A 20881-nucleotide genomic window follows, 5' to 3' on the forward strand; every position below is an offset into this window, starting at 1 on the left:
ATTGGTTAGAACCTGCAAGAAAGAAAATATGAGGTGGTGGTGGGTGTTCACGGCAGCCACTCCACGCTCAAGTCAATATCCTAAAGAAAAGAGAGAACGTAATGAACTGCTTAGAGCTAAAATAGTATTCGAGAATAATGTATATTTGTCTTTGTTATCCTTCTCCTTTTAACTGTAAGAAGGTGGTGATGAATATAGAATTTTCCGATAATCTGACGATGATGTGGCCGGTTGCTCAATAAGGGACATTGCCAGCTAATAAGTTGGCAATTCTGCGATTACAGGTGTAATGGGTATATACTGGACTGTGCTTATGAACGATAACTTTGTACCGAGACTCACCCATCCGAAGGAAAGACGAGTCTTAATGATGCACCGGGTGTTACGGTATCTGGATCTTCCTCAAGATGGATTGCATTTTCTACTTACTTGAACCTTATCACGTGGATCTATCTCGTGATGACAGCTCATGACGCACTTTGAGCGATTCTTATATATCATCAGATGTCCTCTCATTGGTCTTTGATTCTTTAGATTCAAAGGTGACGTTTTGTCTTATCGACAACGTGGCACAATTTGACTATTTGCATCATTTTTCTTTTCCTTGATCATAATGGCGGCTTTATTTTATGATCCATACTAAAGACTTTGTCGGCTACGCCGCTGTATAAGAACCCTTTTTTCTCTTTTGTGTTTGTGACTACTATCTTTGAGAGACATGCAATGGGGCGCTTTCTTTCCTCTTCTCAAGGATAACTAGATCTATGTAGAGGATGTCATCATGGTCTATGAAGAGCAGCTGAAGATGAATTTTTGTGAAGGTGCGGGCATACTATTGAGGTTGCATGCGGCCCGACTATAATGCCTCTTCAGTATCGCGATCCTTGGGTCTTCATGAAGGCGCATTTAAACTGCTTGGTTCTGAGGGCTGCAACCAGCCCGACTATAACGTCTTTTCAGTCCTATGACCCTAAGGAGAGGGGTTGGATTATGCAAGATTGATTCCAAGGATAAGGCTAGTAAGGCAGTTGGAGAGACAGTTCTTCGTATGACCTTTGGAACGGTGTCTTCCCATAGGATGAGATGGAGTTTCTGCTAATAGATTTTTGAAGGTTCTAATGTAATATAGACTTTATTCAAGTTTTTTTTTATCTCATTGTAATCTTTTATAATAAAAAAATGCTTATTTTGCCTATCTTATTCTGCAGCAAAGACATATCCATCTGTGGATTTTAACTCCTAATTTAGCGAATATTCCTTATAAAACTTTAGTAAAATAGAGTGAATATCCAGAAATGTGGACTGGCAGGCACTCGCCTCTGCCCCGTATGACGTTATGTGTGTTTTCGTAATAAGTGGCCTTTATTCATCTTGTCTATAAGGTCCGCCTTATCTTTAAATTTTACTTTGATCTTAGATTGGCTTCCTCCTCGTCCTTTGGGGGTTAGTATATCTCCTTCTCATTTCTCTGAGCGCGGGTGACCTATTTATAAGGACCACCGTCCAAATAGTCTGGTGAGAAATACCTTCTAGCTTGACGAAAACTATCTTGTGGCTTTATTTAATGGGTCCAATACTATAATTTTATTTAAAAAATGGATTAATTATCTTATGATTATTTATTGTGCAAATTAAAATTAAATAATTAATTAAATAAATTAAGTTAAATAAAAGGTAATTTAGTTAAGTAAAATATTATTTTAATTGTTTCCTTAATTATTATGAAAAATCAAATAAAAGTAGACATGGGGCGAGTACGTTGATGTGAATTATTGTTGTGGAGCTTTCATCTGACACTTGAATTGATAAAGATAAATCAATGATTTTACTCAAATATGAAAAGTGAGTGACGATATGACTTTATTGAAGAGGACAATATTTTTACAGATATTAAGAGAAAATTATCTTTTAGGTTCTGAAATATCGTATAATTAATAGATTTATTTTTTTATTTTTAAAATTTAATATTTTTCTCTTTAAATTTTAATTCTATCAAAATTTAATTTTTTTATAAAATATTTATATTAAGTGAATAATTTTTATTTTTAAAATATAATATTTTCCTCTTTAAATTTTAATTCCGTAAAAATTTAAAATTTTTTATAAAAATTTTTTATTAAATCAATAATTTTCACTCGTTAAAAAGAGAAAGTAAATATCATCAAAAAATACCCTTATTAATAATAAAATGAAAAATTATTTAATTTTTATAATATAGAGAATATTTAGTTTTTTAAATTTAAAAAATATATTAAAATATTTTTAATATTTTAAAAGTCTACTAATTAATTTTTATATTAATTTTATCACTAAAAATTTTACTATTTAATCTTTATAATTTAGAAAAATTTATTAGTTGGTTCCTTAAATTATTAAAAAATTTACTAATTAGTTCTTTCGATATTTTAGATTTTTTATAATACTTAACTATTAAAATTAACGAAAAGACTATCTAATCATCTTTTTAAAATGTCAGAGACATTTGAATAAATTTTTTAAATGGCGAGTAGTGATTAATTGATATTTTAATAAATTTTTTAAATGGCGAATAGTGATTGACAGCGAATGACATCACAAAAATAATTTCTATTGAGTTTTAAAATACAACTCCTTTAGTTGAGCAGGTATTTGAAGTACTTGATTTGAATAAATTGAATAAAGAGAGGCAAAGAAATGCATTAGATTTCTAGCAATTGATTATTACATGGGATAGTTGTACTTAAAGTTTAAAAAATATTTTCATCCATCCCATACATAATTAATGGTTAGAAAGCGAAGATGTATTTTCCTTTTAACTTCCTTCCAATTTAATAAATTTAGAAGTTTAATTTTTTAAAAATTATATTTTTAATGGATTTAAAGTAAAATTAAAATTTAACACTCAAAATATTTGCTACTTGAACTCAATTAACTAATAAATAACCATCTATAAAGTTAATTTTTTTCTTTACTGTAATTTATTTTATTTAATTTTTTTCAAATAGAGCAATTTTTTCCTAGACCACATACTAGATGTGTTTCAATACTTAGCAGCTTGAAATTTTTAGATAGATGACACTTAAATTTACAATGAAAAATAAACTTTCTTTTGTCTTTAATTGTATTTCTCTAAATGCATCTGTCTAGAACTCTCCTGATGCATTTGATTTTTATTTAATATTACTCTAAATCCAAAACCATGCGTAAGTGCCCCAAAAGATAAAATTATAACTTATTTTTATCTGATCCCACAACAACTGGAAAAACTCAAATGGGCTCATTGTAGAAGCAAGAAGTTGGTTATCCTTATTTTGCAAGGAAATATAAGATGAACAAAGGATAAAATTGTAATTAAATTTTTAACATTGGTCAAAATGTGGCATTGTTGATTTACTGTGCAATTGCTAACTGAATTTTATTGTGCTAATATAAATAGATGTATATGAACACATATACTTGTGTGAAAATATATTAATGATTTGATCAAAAAATTTGAGAAAATATATTAATAATCTAAAATGTAAATTTAATTAATTTATTTTTTTAAAAAATAATATAACAATTAATTAATTAATTGAAGTATTGATATGAAGTATTATTTTTTGAGAGATTTATATACTGAAGGGAAAATTGAATTGAAGTATTGTCTAAGTGTAAATCAGTTTGCCAGCATATTTATAAAGTCTCTTAAGTTATATTCCTTTCTGAATTTGAGGAATTTGATGGGTGTTTGCAGCAGATAAGATGCAAAATTTTAAATTAAACTTTGAGTTTTCAGTTTAAGGAAGGGATTGTTGAATAATTTAATTTAGTTGTTGCTGCAATTAAGTTGTTTTCAATGTTTATTTTCTTAGTCAAAGTTTAATCCTATTTTTTAGGAATTTTGTTGATAATGTTAAGCAAAACATAGTCACGTTGCAGCTAATTTTTCTTTCTGTTAAAATTTTATTTTACTCTTTGTAAGCCTATATAAAGACTGTTATCTTGCTTAATAATAGTACAGTACCTTGCGCATCTCTTCTCTCTTTTATTTTTATTTCTATTTCTTTTGTTTATTTCCTAACAGCTAGACATGGCTACAGTAGTTCGGACTGTGAATTAAACTCAGAATTGGACTGAAACTTTAGATTAGGAGGGCCAGTTACTATTCCTTCTCCTGTGAATTAGAATTAAATTCAATCGGTTTAATCTAAAAATTTGATTTGATTTTGATTCAATTTTTTATTTCTTAAATAAATATTTTAAAAAATTATATCACTCAAAATTAATGTATATGCAAGTTAAATTATTAAATAATTAAGTTCAGTTTATTTTAAATTTATAAAAAATATTATTTACATTGAAATATAATATTATTTTATTTTATATTATACATATATTATTTTATTTTTTATATCATGGATACATTTTATAATTTACTTATATGATAAAATATACATTCAATAATATTTAACACTTATATTTATTGTTTTGCATTTTATTTAAATTTTAACTTTTAATTTATTTTTTCAAATTGAAATCGAATTAACCGTTTATAATTTTATTTTAATTGAAATTGAAACTGAAAGCATAAAAAAATCAAACTATGAAAAACCAAAATCATAATTGCTTTAAAACTGGATCGAAACTGTTAAAAAACTGAAATCATCTTGAACCATTTTAAATCAGACTAGTTTCAATTTGTTCAAAATATAAATCGAATCGTCGGTTTCGGTTCATGGCCATGTCTATAATGCACGGCTTAAAACCATCATAAGAAATGAAGCACTGCGAGGAGCCAATGTTACCTTTACCGATCAAATATACCTCTCACTAGATCATTGCTGATCAATACCGAATAACAATAATCTAAAAGATGAGCAAAAAATCAGCAATGTTGACAATAACTATAGAGCATAAAATAGCCATGCATATCATGTCTGGAGTCTAAGGAAGGAAGACAAATCAAAGGCAATAGTAAAATCATTATGCACGAAAAGGAGATGCCAAAGTCTATGACCAACAATAGCAAATGGGAGCGTGATCCCCAGACGTAACATGCTGGTTTTAAAATACTAAAATCATAACAATGAGAAATCTTCCCAACAGCCAAATAAAATAAAAAATAAATAAACAAGTATTAACCTTTCAACGTTAACCATTTCAAATTTATTTTTTTAGAAAAATTGAATTTTTCAAAGAATTTAAATTATATTGGCAAATGAAGTACATATAATTGAATGAATAATTTCACTCATAATCTTTTCATGTTAATAATTATTTTAATTTTATATTTCAATTTAAAATATTAAAATAAAATTATTAAATTTTAATTGACATTATATTAGTATTTGTTTTTAATTTGTAAAGTTTAAAGAATAAATTTTAATTTATTAGCATATGCATCGTTATCTTATTTTTAAAATTGTAATTCAATTTTGAAATAATTATTTTTATTTTATTGAGATTTATTATTCAATTTAAAAAGAGCATTAATGAATTTAACAATATTTAAATTGCATTGTTAATTTTATTTGTCCAAAGAAAATTTTACTTTAAAATATAGATATATATTATTAAATGAGTATTAAATTACTTTAAGTATGAAATATACGCAATAAATTAACAACTTAAAATAATGAGATACATATTATAAATCAAATCAATTTATTAAACTTTTAAAAAATATTATTTTCACCTTGACGTGATTTTCTTTGTTTAATCACTAATGCATTATTTTCTTCGTACTTAATTCATGTGATTATTCCATATAAAAAAAATTTCTTTATCGGATCAAGAAATGTTGAGATAAGTAATAAAATATTATTTTTTTTAAATGAGATTAAAAGTTTGATTCTCATAAATAAAATAAATACTCACTAAAACATATTTTTTATAAATATAACGATAAAAATAATTAATAGTTTATTTTTTAAATTTGAGAAGAAAATTAAATTGATGTGGGAAAAATTTACTTTGTATACGAAAATTAGAAATTAATTTTAATGTTCTTTATATTTTAAGGAAAATAAAAAAAATAATTTATATAATTTAAATAGAAATATATTAGATTTAGATCTGAATGTTAAAACTCTCTTAATGAAGTGGTAAATTTGCTATTCAAATAAATAGGAGTACTAACTTTAATAATATTCAAAATTATATTATTATTTTTATTACCACAAAATAAATATATTTATTTTTAAAATTTAAATTAATATAATAAAACATTAAAATTATAAGGATTAAAATAACATCTATAATTAAAATTAAATAAAAACTAAATAATATAAATATTTGAGATAACTAACAAATTTTTTAACATAAAAAGTAAAAAAATATATTTTATAAAATATATAAATATTTTAATCATATATTTTTACTGAGGCCATTGAGATCAGGGGAGATCAGATTTCGGTCTAAATTGAAAAATCAAACCGAACCGGTTGATTCAGTTTATCGGTTCGGTTATTTGGAATAATTGGTTTGGTTCGGTTAATATATTTAAAATTATTCGATTTTCAGTTCGGTTCGGTTTAAACATGTTAAATAACCGATCAAACCAAAAAAACCGATCAATCGGTTTGCCGCATTTCCTCTCCCGCGGTCCAGCTTCGGATACCTCAAAACCCGAGCAAAACCAACATTGCTCCCGATCTAGGAGATAATGGCATCTTCAGACGGTTGTTCCACACGAGAGCCCTTCTCCAGACGCCTGCCTCCCCGGAGCTCCGTTCGATGCAAATGGGGGAAAGCCTGATGGAAAAACTCAGGTCCTTTGACATCGCAAAGAGTAGGATCAGATTGGACAGCCTGGTACCACCGAAACCAACTATTTAGATGGATCTAGGCCGGAGAGGAAACCAGAGAAGGAAGGTTTGTCGGCGGAGGACGTGAGGAAGTTACTCTGGGCTGCACAATTGGCAATGGTAAAATCAAGGCTTTCCTCTCCCATGGTCCAGCCTCGGATACCTCAAAACCCGAGCAAAACCAACATTGCTCTCGATCCAGGAGATAATGGCATCTTCAGACGGTTGTTCCACAAGAGAGCCCTTCTCCAGACGCCTACCTCCCCGGAGCTCCGTTCGATACAAATGGGGAAAAGCCTGATGGAAAAATAGGTCCTTTGACATCGCAAAGAGTAGGATCAGATTGGACGGCCTGGTACCACCGGAAACTAACTATTTAGATGGATTTAGGCCGGAGAGCGAACTGGAGAAGGAAGGTTTGTCGGCGGAGGACGTGATGAAGTTACTCTGGGCCGCGCAATTGGAAATGGTGAAATCAATGCTCAGAGAGGTGGAGAATAGCTAGATATCTTATCGGCCCCAAGCCCAACCCAGCAGATTTCGGTTTGAACTGAACTGAACCGAACCGAATCGAATCAAACCGAACCGATTTTTATCTGTTCGGTTATATCTTTATAATTGATTTTTTCGATTTTTAAAATTTTAACAATTCAATTTTCGGTTTTATCAGTTCGGTTCGATTCAGAACCGAATCGACCGATTGCACAACCCTAATTGAGATTAACGTTCTCAAACTTGATTTAACTGATATAACTTATTGTTTTCAAAAATGTCAATAGAAGTGGCATTTTTAGAAGCAATTAAATGTTTTTAAAAATGTGATTTTGACTGGCATTTTTAAAAATAAAATATTATTTAAAAAAATTATTATTTAATTTATGTAGTTTAGTAAAATTAATTAATTAATTAATTTTTTTATTTAAAAAATATATCAAATGCCTTTCTATATAATTAATTATTTAGTTACTCTTAATAATTGTATGAGCTAAGCAGTTATTACTTTTAAATTACAAGGGTCAAATAATTATTATCGCAAAATTATAGAAATTATATAATTATTCTTTGGAAATTATATAAATTAAACAACTATATTTTAAAATTATAAATGCTAATTAAAAAAACATTTTAGTTATTTTACATATGAATAACCGTTTACATGGACATAAAAATTAAATAGTTGATTATTTGAAATAAAATAGACTAAATGGTAAATGACTTAAAAAAAAAAAAGACTATTTTCTTGTTCTCTTCATATCATTATAATATGAATATGTGGACAAGTGATATTTTTACTTTAATTTCTTTCACCTGCAAAATTTTATAGGAAAATTATATTGATTTTGAGTTTATCACAATTAAAGCATAATTCTTATTTTTATAAAAAATTAACTTGAAATAAGTCGGTTTGAATATAAAATTTATAAAATAATATTTTCAATGGTAATACAATCTTTATAAACTTTTATCTTTCACTTTTAAAAGTTGATTTGTCGAAAATTAATTATTTATTATTTTAATAAAATTAAAAAATATTAATTATTCTCTTTATTTATTTTACTTATCGATTTTTTACACAAAAATTTAAAATAGCAATTTATTATTAAAGAAAAGACAGCAGATTTACTCAAAAATTATTTTCTATATATATATTTATTTATTTAACCACTATAATATAAAAAAATTTTAATTAATTTTTTTTAAAATTAAAAAAAATTTACTAATTAATCTCATATTAATTTTAACTATAAATTGCATATCCGAAAAACAAAAAAATTGTATACTAAAAATAGAACTTAAAACAAATTATATACTAAGTGAATAGATCTTGAAGTTATTAAAGAATTTTTTAAAGCATTATGTCAAATAGAATTCAGTTGCTCTATGTGTTTGGTCATACATATAAATAATTAGTTCAGTTTGATTTAATTTTTTTAATTTTTTTTAAATCAAACCGAATTATATATATTAAAATTTTTAAAATTAAAAATTAAATTAAATTAAATAAGTCGATTTAAAATTTTGAATAAAATTAATTTAATTAATTTTTTCGATTTAAATCGAATTATACTTAATCTTTCTCATAGGGCTACAAACTATAATTCTCGATGAGTTATGAATGCACATATACAAGACATTAAATATTTTTTATTCACTTTTAAATAATTTTATATGATAAAAATGATGAGAGACTCAAGAATGAAAATTTAAAAAATCTAAAAGGAAAAATCTACATATTTAAAATTTTTCTTTCTTCCTTCTATTTTTTTTGTTATTTAGAATTATTTTAAAATGATTTTAGATAAATTTTCAATTGAATCTGTTATTGAATTCTTGATAATGAGTAATTAAATTTTTTTAATAGAAAACTTGATATAACTTAGATTGTTGATTCTTTTAAATTTATTTAAATTAATTTTTTTATCTACCTATTATTAAATGCTTGAAATAAATTTATTTAAATACTTTTATGATGGTTGAATGATTTTATTATGAAATTAATAACGTTCTAAATGAAATAGTGAATTAGTGAATTAAATATCATAAAAATATTAATTGGATTAAAATAAAAATTTAATTTATAGAATTTTTAAAAAAATAATTGCAGTGTTTAACAAATTAATTAAGATATTATTAAATTATTGAAAGATAAATAATTATTTTTAATTAATTAATTAAATTTTATTTGAAAGAGAAAATTAATTTATTTTAGAATTATGGTTGTGCTAATTAAAATTAAATCTTTAACCAAATGAATTAGGATAAAAAAAGTAGTTTAGTTAAGCAAAATAGTATTTTAATTTTTTTCTTAATTATTATGAAAAATCTTACATAACAAAAAGAAAAAAAAAAAAAAGAAATGTATGTGAATTATTGTTGTGGAGCTTTCATATGACACTTGAATTGATAAAGAAAAAGCAAAAAGAAATGCATGTGAGTGATGATATGACTTTATCGAAGCGGACAATATTTTTACAGATATCCATTTGATTGATATGATGTTTCAATGAATTATGAGATTTATTATAAATTAAAAATAATTAAATTAATATTGATCAAGATAAAATAGTCAAATAGGATATTTGATATTAAAGATATTAATAAGTTAAGATAAAAAGTAATTTATTAAAATTAAATATTAATTTACTTTAATTTTTTTAATTATTATAAAATATTAAATAACAAAATAAAAGTGAATGGGAGTATATACATGTGAATTATTATTGTGGAGCTTTTATCTGACAATTGAATTGAGAAAGCAAAAAATAAAAAAGTCATGTATGAATGCTGATTGATGGATTTTATTGAAGAAAGCAACAAATCGTGATGGTGGAATTCCTTTTCTAAAAGTGATGGAAGTCCTTTTCTAAACAATAAAAAAGTGTGGTCCTTTATAATTTTTAAAAAAAATTATAAAGATTAAATAATAATTTTTTATTTTAATAAATATGAAGAAAAAATTTATAAAGGACCACACTTGCACATAAATTAAAATTCTTAGGTAAACTCAATTTTCTCTTTCTCTATTTTAAATATTATTTAGAGTTGACATCTAAAACTTGAGATAGATAATATTTTATATGTATGAAAAAAACTAAATACAAATTTTGAATAATTTAAAGATTCAACATTTAGATATAATCTAATTCATTTTACATGATTTATATATTTTGTATGGTGTAGAATCAAAGTTCTCTTCAAAGTAATCAACTATTTAAGTTTAAAAGATCACGATTTTGAGAATATTAATTGCCTTTGTATGAATGAGTTAACTATTGTCAACTATTACTATTTATTATTTTGAAACTCCAATAGCCAAAATTTTTCTTAAAGTAAAATCATGTCACGTCTAATAAAATAAAAACACGTGAAGTTGGAGACGTCTGTAGAATGACAAGTCCATGCATAGAAACCTTTTGTGCTCCTTTAATATTTTTCACTATTTTTGAAATTTTTTTAGAAAAAAATAAAGAGTGAAAATTAATGGTTAAAAAGCCATTCATGCATAATTAATGGTTAAAAAACCAATACTCATATGAATATGAATTTTCCTTAACTTCCTTCCAATTTAATAAATTTAGAAGTTCAATTTTTAAAAATTATATTTTTTATAGATTTAGAATAAAATTAAAATTTAACATCCAAAATATTCGCTCAATTAGCTAATAAATAACCATCTATAAAGTTAATTTTTTTATTGTAATTTATTTTATTTAATTTTTTTCAAATATAACAATTTTTTCCTAGACCACATATTTAGATGTGTTTCAATACTTAGCAGCTTGAAATTTTTAGATAAATGACACTTAAATTTACAATGAAAAATAAACTTTTTTTTGTCTTTAATTGTATTTCTCTAAATGCATCTGCCTAGAACTCTCCTGATGCATTTGACTTTTATTTAATATTACTCTAAATCCAAAACCTTCTATAGGTACTCCCCAAAAAACAAAATTGTAACTTATTTTGATATGATCCCACAGCAGGAAAAACCCAAATGGGGCCCATAGTAGAAGCAAGAAGATGGTTATCCTTATTTTGCAAGGAAATATAAGATGAACAAAGGATAAAATTGTAATTAAAATTTTAAAATTGGTCAAAATGTGGCATTGTTTATTTACTGTGCAATTGCTAACTGAGTTTTATTGTGCTCATATAAATAGATGTATACGAACACATATATTTGTGTGAAAATCTATTAATGATTTGACCAAAAAATTTGAGAAAATATATTAATCATCTAAAATATAAATTTAATTAATTTATTTTTAAAACATAATATAACGATTAATTAATTAAATAATGGGAAGTAATATGCTTAACGGTTAAAGTTATATTATTCAATAATATATGCATAGGCAATGTATTTTATTTTTAAGTAAAATAGTAAATACAATAATATTGATGATTATTCTAAAAGCAAAGTAGTAAATACAATAATATTGATAATTATTCTAAACGGGCTCTAATACCACTATTGAGTCTCAATCGAATTAAACGCAGCGGAAGAAATAGAGAAATAAAATATTTCACCAACATGGATCACGTTTAAACAAAGAAAGTAACAATATTTAAAAAAAAAATAAGTACTTTTTATTTTCCTTACAGCAAAACATGAGATTATTCATTTTGATTGGGTTGTTGCATACCATAAACCGTTCAAGTGTCCAGTCTCGAACAACATCCACACAGAATGATAATCGAAAAATCTTAGAACCGTTCTAAGAAATTAAGAAGATGAGAGGTTTTGAATGCTATGGCTTTCAAAAGGGTTTCTTCTCGTAGAGTGCTCACAGAACTTTAATAAACAATCTATATAAATCTTAAACTAATTTAATTAAGTCCTTACTTAATTAATTAAATCAAAATCATAACTCTTTCAAATTATAATTTTATTCTAATTTCAATTTATATGTAATCAAGTCCTATTTAATTTAGCTTCTCGTTATATTTTCTCATTCAATTCTTTATGCGTGTGACTCATAGGTTCCAAATATGTTGACAATAAATATTATTACTTTGGAGATGATTCAGAAGTAGATAAATCATAGAGCTTATGTGACAGATTATTAAGAATGTGTTCTTTACATATTTATATACTTAACTTTATTAAAAATAAAATGTGTCCTTTACATATCATGTGGATATCCCATGATACACCTAAAGTGGAATTAAAATGACTTTAAGATCTAAATACAAAGTAACGTGAAATTAAAATTTTACAAATGCACTAACATATATTACATAATATAATAAACCTTATTATTAACTATAAAAAATAAAATTTGGGCAGCAATTAAAGTTTATGATATATGTCAGTGTGTTTATAGTTCATGCTACCTTATGTTAAAATCACAATATATATATATATATATATATATATATATATATATATTAGAATCATTCTCAAAACGCGTATAAATTATATATGGAAGAATGAGCGATTAATTCGAGACTTTTTCTTAATTCTTAAATAGTACTCCATAAAGACATTAATCAATAAATAAATCACAATTATCTAATGGCTATCATGCTATAATGTAATTGGAAAAACATTCAAATTTGAACTCTATTAATAGAGCCAATTAAATCTGTTTTCAACTTTTAGTTTAAATCAATTCTAAATCTGTCATTCCAATACAATGATGAAAATAATAAAAAATTATTAAAATATAATAATAATTAATAAAAGGTTACGTCACCTCTCCGCTATCCAATACTCTAATCTTGTTGTTGATATCTTTAATATTGATTTAGAGAATATGTAGCAAGATCATTTGACAGATATTCTGATATTTGGAAATAGGCGACTAATTGATTTTCTTTACATATGGTTGCATCAATTCATTTGAAATTAGAATATTAGGTTTAATTGTTCGATACAATTGATAGAGGATAGACATTTAAACAACTAAATCAATGCATTTAATATATATGTAAAGCACTAACTGCTTGTTAATAGACAACTGATATTAGGGTTGAGCAATAAATGATTTTAACTGAAAAATTAAACTGAATTAATTTAATTCGATTTTTCATTTTTATTTTGAGATTTTGATGCAAAATCAAGTGAAATATACTGGGCAAAAACAGAAATTTGATAACTGCAATAAGAATAGAAAGATTAAGAGACTAACAAATAATGAAAGAATATGAAATAAACACTCTTATAATAAGATGATTAAATTAAGTGAATTGTTGGCTTATATATAGACATACAATAAGAGAAACTAAAGAAAAATATGGCACTATCAGTAACGTGGCTTGATTCAACAAACAACGAGAGAAAATAGAAATATTATTAGCAACTATCTAACAAAGCATGAACTGTCAAAAATATCTAATTTTGAATTAATTTCTAACACACCCCATTGATTCAAAATCACAGACTCCAAAACCAGAACAAAAGTGTGAAATTTTTTTAGCAAGATGCTTTAGTCAGAACATCTGCAAGTTGTTCTTCGGTGCTGCAATAAGTCAAGACAGTTTGCTCACTTGCAACTAACTCCCGAATGAAGTGATGACAAGTGTCTATGTGTTTAGTCCTCTGGTGAAAGCTGGATTCTTTGACATTGAAATTATGGACTTGTTATCAGAGAAGATCTCAATTACTTGCTTTTTTCCCTGGTTAAGATCCTTCAGTAACCTTCAGAGCCAAATTGCTTGACAAGTTGAGATAGTTGTACCCATGTATTCTACTTCCATTAATGATAAGGCTGTTGTTCGTTTTTTTTTTAGCTCCAAGACACTGCAAATGAGCCGAGAACAAAAACCTGACCTGAAATACTTCTTCTATCTTCAAGAGAATTTGCCCAATCGCTATCCGTAAAGCCTGTTAACCTGAAATCTGAGCTTGCAGTATACCAAAGTCCAAAATTTAGAGTTCCTGCAATATATCGTAGAATTCTTTTTGCTGCTCCAAGATGTTGCTTAGAAGGACTATGCATGAATCTAGAAACAACACCAACAGAAAAAGTTATATCTGGCCTTGTGTGACATAAATAAATTAGTCCACCCACCAAGCTTCTATAAAATTCTTCTTCTGCTGAACTATCATTGGCTTGTAAATTTTCACTAACATTCATTGGAATTGCTGTGGAGTTATAATTTAGCATGTTAAATCTTCGAAGAAGATCAATTGCATACTTCTTTTAGGATATAAAAAGCCCATCTACTGTTTGAATAATCTCCACACCAAGAAAGCAATGAAGCTTTCTCAAATCTATCATCTCAAATGTCTTCATCATATTTTCTTTAAATTCAAAAACAAGAGAAGAAGATAACCCCATGTAAATCATATCCTCTACATAAAGACATACTAGTAACAAATCTTTCTCTTATTCTTTAAGATAAAGAGTTGGTTCATTTTCACTTTTAATAAAATCAAAATTTCAAAAATAAGAATCAATCATACTGTACCAAGCTCGTGATGCTTGTTTTAGCCTGTAAAGAGCCTTTTTCAATTTATATACCTTACTCTCCTTGCCTTTGATTAAGAACCCATCTTCTTCTTCCAATTCACTATTTAAAAATATCAACTAAACATCAAATTGAAAAGCATGCCAGTTCAATTGAGCAGCTAATGCTAAAGTAATCCTTACTGTTTCAAAACGCACCACAGGAGAAAAAGTTTCTTCGTAAGCAATATCTTATTGTTGGTGGTACCCCTTAGCTATAAGTCGCGCCTTATATTTTTGTATTCTCCCATATGCTTGGTACTTTGTTTTGAAAATCCACTTCAGTCTGATTGCTTCTTTTTCTGTAGGTAAATCGACCAAAGTCCAAGTACTATTTCTTTTAATGGCTGACCTCTCTCATTGCTTTACACCACACTTCTTTATCTGCTGCTTCTTCATAAGATAATGGATTAACATTTGCGGACATTGCAAATTGAATTATATTTCCTTCATCATTAATGGCATCATCTTGAATCACCTCAAAATTTCTCAAATGAGAAGATGGTTGAATATGTCGTCTTGGCCTGATCGTTGGTTAGGGAGAACTCGAAGAATTAGATGTTGCATGAGAATTGAAGGATACTTCTTTTTCAGTTGACTGAACAGAATCTTAATCTTCTATATGAATTTCAGCAGCTGATGTTGTTTGACTTTCATTCTAATTTCAGCTTGCAAGTTCATCAAATACAACATTCTTGCTAATAATTATTTTACCACTAATAGGATTGTACAGCCTATAAGTCTTGGATTGAGATGAATAACCAATGAAAATACACTTTTCAGCCTTGCCATCTAGTTTTTGATGATTTTGTTAGTTAATTAAGGTATAAGCAATACAACTGAAAATTTTCAAGTAGCTAACAAAGGCTTCTTACCTGATCAAACCTCAAAAGGAATCTTGTTCCAAACTACTTTTGTAGGAGAGATATTTAACAAATACACTGCTGTAGCTACTGCCTCACCCCATAAATTATTCGGAAGATTTTTTGCTTGCAGTAAACTTCTTGTCATTTCAAGAGTAGTGTGATTTTTCTATTCAACTATGCCATTTTGCTTCGGTGTATATGGGGCTATCAAATCCCTATGAATTCTATTATCTTCATAAAAATCATTAAATTCACCGAATAGAAATTTTCCTCCCCGATCTGTGCAAAGAGTTTTAATAATTTGGCCATTTTGCTTCTCAACCAAGGTCTTGAACTTTTGAAAATTTTGAAATGTTTCTGCCTTGGTAACCTGAAAATATACCCAACTAAAATTACTAAAATCATCAGTAAATAATAAAAAATATTGACTTCCTCCAATAGATTTTATTTACATGGGTCCACATAGATCGGCATGTATGAGCTCAAGACATTCAATTGTCCTCCAAGACTTTTCAACAAGAAATGATTTTTTACTTTGCTTCCCATAACTCAATTCTAGGCAGCCCATAAACGATTTTCTTCTTACTTAATAATTTTAAACCTTTCACATTGAGATGACCATACCTTAGATACCACAAGATAGTCATTTGATTCATTGCTAGCAACTAATCTACACCTTTTAACACTAAGACATCAAGTGGGAATAAATTATTTCGTGTTATAGGGACACTAACTACAAGTTGGCCTGATTTTTTTCTTTGATCTCACAATAATCATTATCAAATAAGATTGAGTATCCTCCAGTCATTAATTGACCAACACACAATAAATTATTTGCCAAACTTAGAGCAAAGAAAATATCATCAAGAAATTTTACATTATCATTTTTTCTTCGAACGACACTAGTACCCTTTCATTCCACTTTGATTTCAGAATCATTTCCAAGCTTTAGTTCTTTCTTGAAGCTTTCATCAAGTTCTTTGAATGCAGATTTTTCCCCTAACATGTGGTGTGAACAACCACTATCGAAGAATCAAACTTCCGTTGGCACATTCACCTCTTGCTCTTGAGCCATGAACAACTTCTCTTCTACCTCAACTTCTGTATAATTTGCTTTTTCTTTGTTTTGAGTTTCCAACAATCTGCTTTCACATAGCCATAATTTTTACAGTAGTTACATTGAACACTACTTTTGTAATGTCTCTGTTCGTCATTCGTCTGCCTATAGTTAGCTTGCTCATAGGATCTTCCTCTACCTCTCTGCCATTAGCTCTACCACTGCGACCTCCTCTACTAATTCCTTGCCTCTACGGGATGCTTTTACCTGAAATGTCTTTTTTTATACTTTTTCAATCGATCTACTGTTCATTCTTGCTTCATGAGATTGCAAAGAACCTTTTAGATCATCAAAAGAAAGAGTAGACAAGTCTTGGGATTCTTCTATAGCAAGAGCTACATGATCAAATCTAGGAGTTAAACTCCTTAGAACGTTTTCAACCACAACCTGGTCAGTGTGTTTTTCACCATATGACCTCAAATGATTCACTATTGTGGCTACCCTAGACAAAAAATCTTGTATTGTCTCATCATCCTTCATTGTCAATGTAACAGCCCAGAAACCGATACCCCTCTGTAACGGCCCAAACTACCCGGTGCTAGGATCCAGATCGGCTTAAGGCCGCCGGGACCCGTAGCAAGCCTAACCTGAACTCTGTGTACCTGCTTGTAACGACCCGAAAATCGGACCGCTACTGGCGCTAGGATCCGGGTCTACTTAAGATCGCCGGGACCCGTAGCAAGCCAAACATACATCCTGAAAACCTGTATAATCCCATACATGATCAACAACATGCATAAAAATTTAAACTTTTCTTTCATGTATCCAACTCAACCTGAACATACATACAAGCTCCTAGGGGCCTCAAACAAGCATATACCCCAACTACAACACTTCAAACATACTCAAACATACCACACTGCTCATCAAACATCAAAACCCATAAACTCATCAACAAGCCTAAACATGCATCTCTACCCATAAAACAACTAAATGCTTGTTTAAAACACATAACAAGGGTGGATCCGAGCTTACCTCTTGAAGAAACGAGAGGAAGGGCAATCCTAGCTTGGAGATGGAGAGATTGAGCTCTTTGAACCTCCAAGTACCCAAAACTTGCTCTTTACTCACAGATCTTCGAAACAGAAGTTAAAACCCTTGAAAATCATGGAAGATCTAAGGAAAACACTCAAGATCGAGGGAGAGGTGGCGGAGACTCACCTTGGCCGACAACGGGGGAGAAAAAGCTCGCCCGTGCGGACCTAAGGGACCCTTTTATAGGTGGCTGGCCAGGCCACGTTCGGGGGCCGAAAGTGCCTCCGCATGCATGCCATGTTCGGCGGCCGAACTTGACTTTCGGCGGCCGAACCTGGGCTTCCCTCACTCATGCTTTCGGGGGCCTAACGTGCCTCCAAAACGCGTGCATGTTCGGCGGCCGAACTTGACTTTCGGCGGCCGAACCTGGGTTTTCCTCCAAAGACTTTTCATGCAAAACTCATTTAATTACATACTTAAAACCATGAAAAACCTTAAAACATTTTATGAAAACATGTTTCTACCCTGCTAGAGGCTTCCGACATCCGAGATTCCACCGGACGGTAGGAATTCCGATACCGGAGTCTAGCCGGGTATTACACTGCTAAAACCCATACATGATCCAACATAAACATAAACTGGAAAACCTTTTTCTCTTTAAAACTACCAGGCTTAACCAAATCAAACACTCAGATATACCAATCTGAAACAGCCCCCAGGGCCTACACCAGTGATCCTGTCCGCTTTGGGTCAAGGGACTCAAACCCTTTCTTCCCTCACGGTCTGTTCTTGGGTCAAGGGATTCAAACCCTGTCTTCCCTCACAGTTTCCTTTCTGGTTCAAGGGACTCTAACCCTTTCTTCCCAGTTCACTTTCACTGGAGTTTTATAAACACATCATACGTTAAACCTGGTTTGACACATTTCTCATCAAGAAACTTAAAACAGGATACATGCATAAGGGATTAAGCATACACCAGGGCATAGCACGACTCTATCCATTAACTGACTTTACACATCTATACATACTTTTACATACATTCCTTTAATTACAACATGTCCACACTAAGGAAACTACTCTATTACATCACATAGCGTCTACCCTTGACGCCTTCCTGATCCACCTCTGACCTGCAAAATTGGGGTTAAGGGAGAGGGATGAGCTACAAGAGCCCAGTGAGTAGAAACAATGAAAACAGTTCATTTATTACATACTCTCATGAAATGCGCCACAACACAAACATTTCACATCACGGATTAGACATGACCTCAAAACTCCCTCTGTCGGCGCCCGATTTCTGAAGGAACTCACACAGGACTTTCACTGCCATGACAGATCTATGGGCTATTGATGTCTCCTGGGTCCAATCCACACCATCAATAAACAATGCAATGCAACATAGTCGTGATTCTAATGTAATCACCCTAACACATATCATGATGAATACATGCATATGCTGTAACCTTTTACTTTCTTATTATAAAAGATTAAGTTTAGTTCCACTCACCTGGTAGACGCTGTACTGACTCTGCAACAGCTAACACTGCTAAACACCTCGATGCCTCGGGTCCAATCCTACACAGGAGGACTCAAATGAGGTACCAAACATACTCTATCATAACTCTAAACATCTCCCCAAAATCCCTCTAAAACATCCTAGAACAATCACATAAAGCATGCAAAGGAAGGCTGAACAGGGCACCTTCGGCGGCAGGTTCGGCGGCCGAATGTCCCCTCCAGAGCCGAAACTCAGCTACCTTCGGTGGCACCTTCGGTGGCCGAAAGTCTCCTCCAGAGACGAAAGTCCAAAGGTTCGGGGGCAACCTTAGGCAGCCAAAACCACCTCCACAAGGGTTCGGCGGCCGAAACCCCTTTCAGGGGCCGAACCTGAGTTCATCCAGAACTCAGCCTCGTGCACAACCAAGCCTCCTAAGCCTCCAAACTCCCAAAACATGCATCCAACCCTTCCAAAACATGCATAAACACTTCCTCTAGCACATAGGAGCTTAAAACAAGCTTAAACTCCAAAAACTAACATCATACACATCAAATATGCACAAAGGGTACATAAACCCTAATATGCACAACCATGCAAACTCATGCAAAAACCTCCCTTTTCCCTTCATAAAACTCATGCAAAACATCATAAAACATAAGGATCTACACTTACCTCTTGAAGAACAAAGGCTGGTGTGACCCTAAACTCGAAAATATGGAGATTCAAGCTCCAAACTTCTCCAAACTTCAAAACTCTTCAAAACCACACATAACCTATTAAAAACTTACTTAACTTTGAAAGATTTGAAATAAAACCATTAAAACGATCCAAGGAGGTCAAGAACTGACCTCTGCCCAAAGAGAGAGGAACCTCCTCTGCTTTCTGGACTCGGTGCCCCTTAAAAGATGGCCAACCGCCTCAGCTTCGGTGGCCAAACCCGCATGAGACACCATGCAACGTTCGGCGGCCGAACTTGGACTTTCGGAAGCCGAACCTAAGGCACTTTCGGCGGCCGAACATTACCTTCGGCGGCCGAACTTGGCCAAAGCCTCCTTGGTCTTTTCTCTTCAAAACTCAACTCTTTTCCTAAACCAAAACCTTAAAAACACTTAAAACATTTTAGAAAACCTTCCCTTTACCCTTCTAAGAATTTCGACATCCGAGATTCCACCGGAAGGTAGAAATTCCAATGCCTGAAACTAGCCGGGTATTACATTCTCCCCCCCTTAAAAACATTCGTCCTCGAATGTTCCAACAACAAACATGCAAACAAGCAAGCGAAGCTTAAAACCTCTCTACAAAGAGTGACATAGACACCGCTGGAGTAAGAACTCCCGGGTCTTCTAGGCACACTTCCACATTGTGGTGATTCCATAGGCTATCACCATCAGGATTTCATTGTTCCCCAACTTCCTGACTTGTGTCAATGATCCTCACTAGCTGCTCAACATAGGGAAATCCCCTAAGATCTCCACCTCTGGTTCTTTTAGAACCTCACTTGGATCTGACACAAACTCCATAGTACAGGAACATGGAAAACCAGATGGACTTTCTCCATCGGATCACCACTTAAACATAGAAGACACCACAAACATTACTCCAACCTTTTCCTAAACTCAACAAGCTTCCGCTGCGCACTCTGATCCTTGCCTTTCTCTCTTTATCTTTACTAAACTGGCTTCTTCTCTAACTCTCAATAGATA

The 20881-nt window shown here is 30.2% G+C and overlaps 1 protein-coding gene across 1 annotated transcript; it reads left to right on the forward strand.

Moving 5' to 3' along the window:
- Window positions 1–6378: 6378 nt before the first annotated feature.
- Window positions 6379–7272, forward strand: LOC122723978 (calcium uniporter protein 2, mitochondrial-like). The gene is made up of 2 exons (XM_043958116.1): window positions 6379–6774; window positions 7165–7272. The coding sequence occupies exons 1-2, from the start codon at window positions 6697–6699 to the stop codon at window positions 7270–7272; spliced, it is 186 nt and encodes a 61-aa protein (XP_043814051.1). The 5' UTR covers window positions 6379–6696.
- The last annotated feature ends 13609 nt before the right edge of the window (window positions 7273–20881 follow it).

This window comes from Manihot esculenta, chromosome 7 (assembly GCF_001659605.2).
Source record: "Manihot esculenta cultivar AM560-2 chromosome 7, M.esculenta_v8, whole genome shotgun sequence".
NCBI classification, from domain to species: Eukaryota; Viridiplantae; Streptophyta; class Magnoliopsida; order Malpighiales; family Euphorbiaceae; genus Manihot; species Manihot esculenta.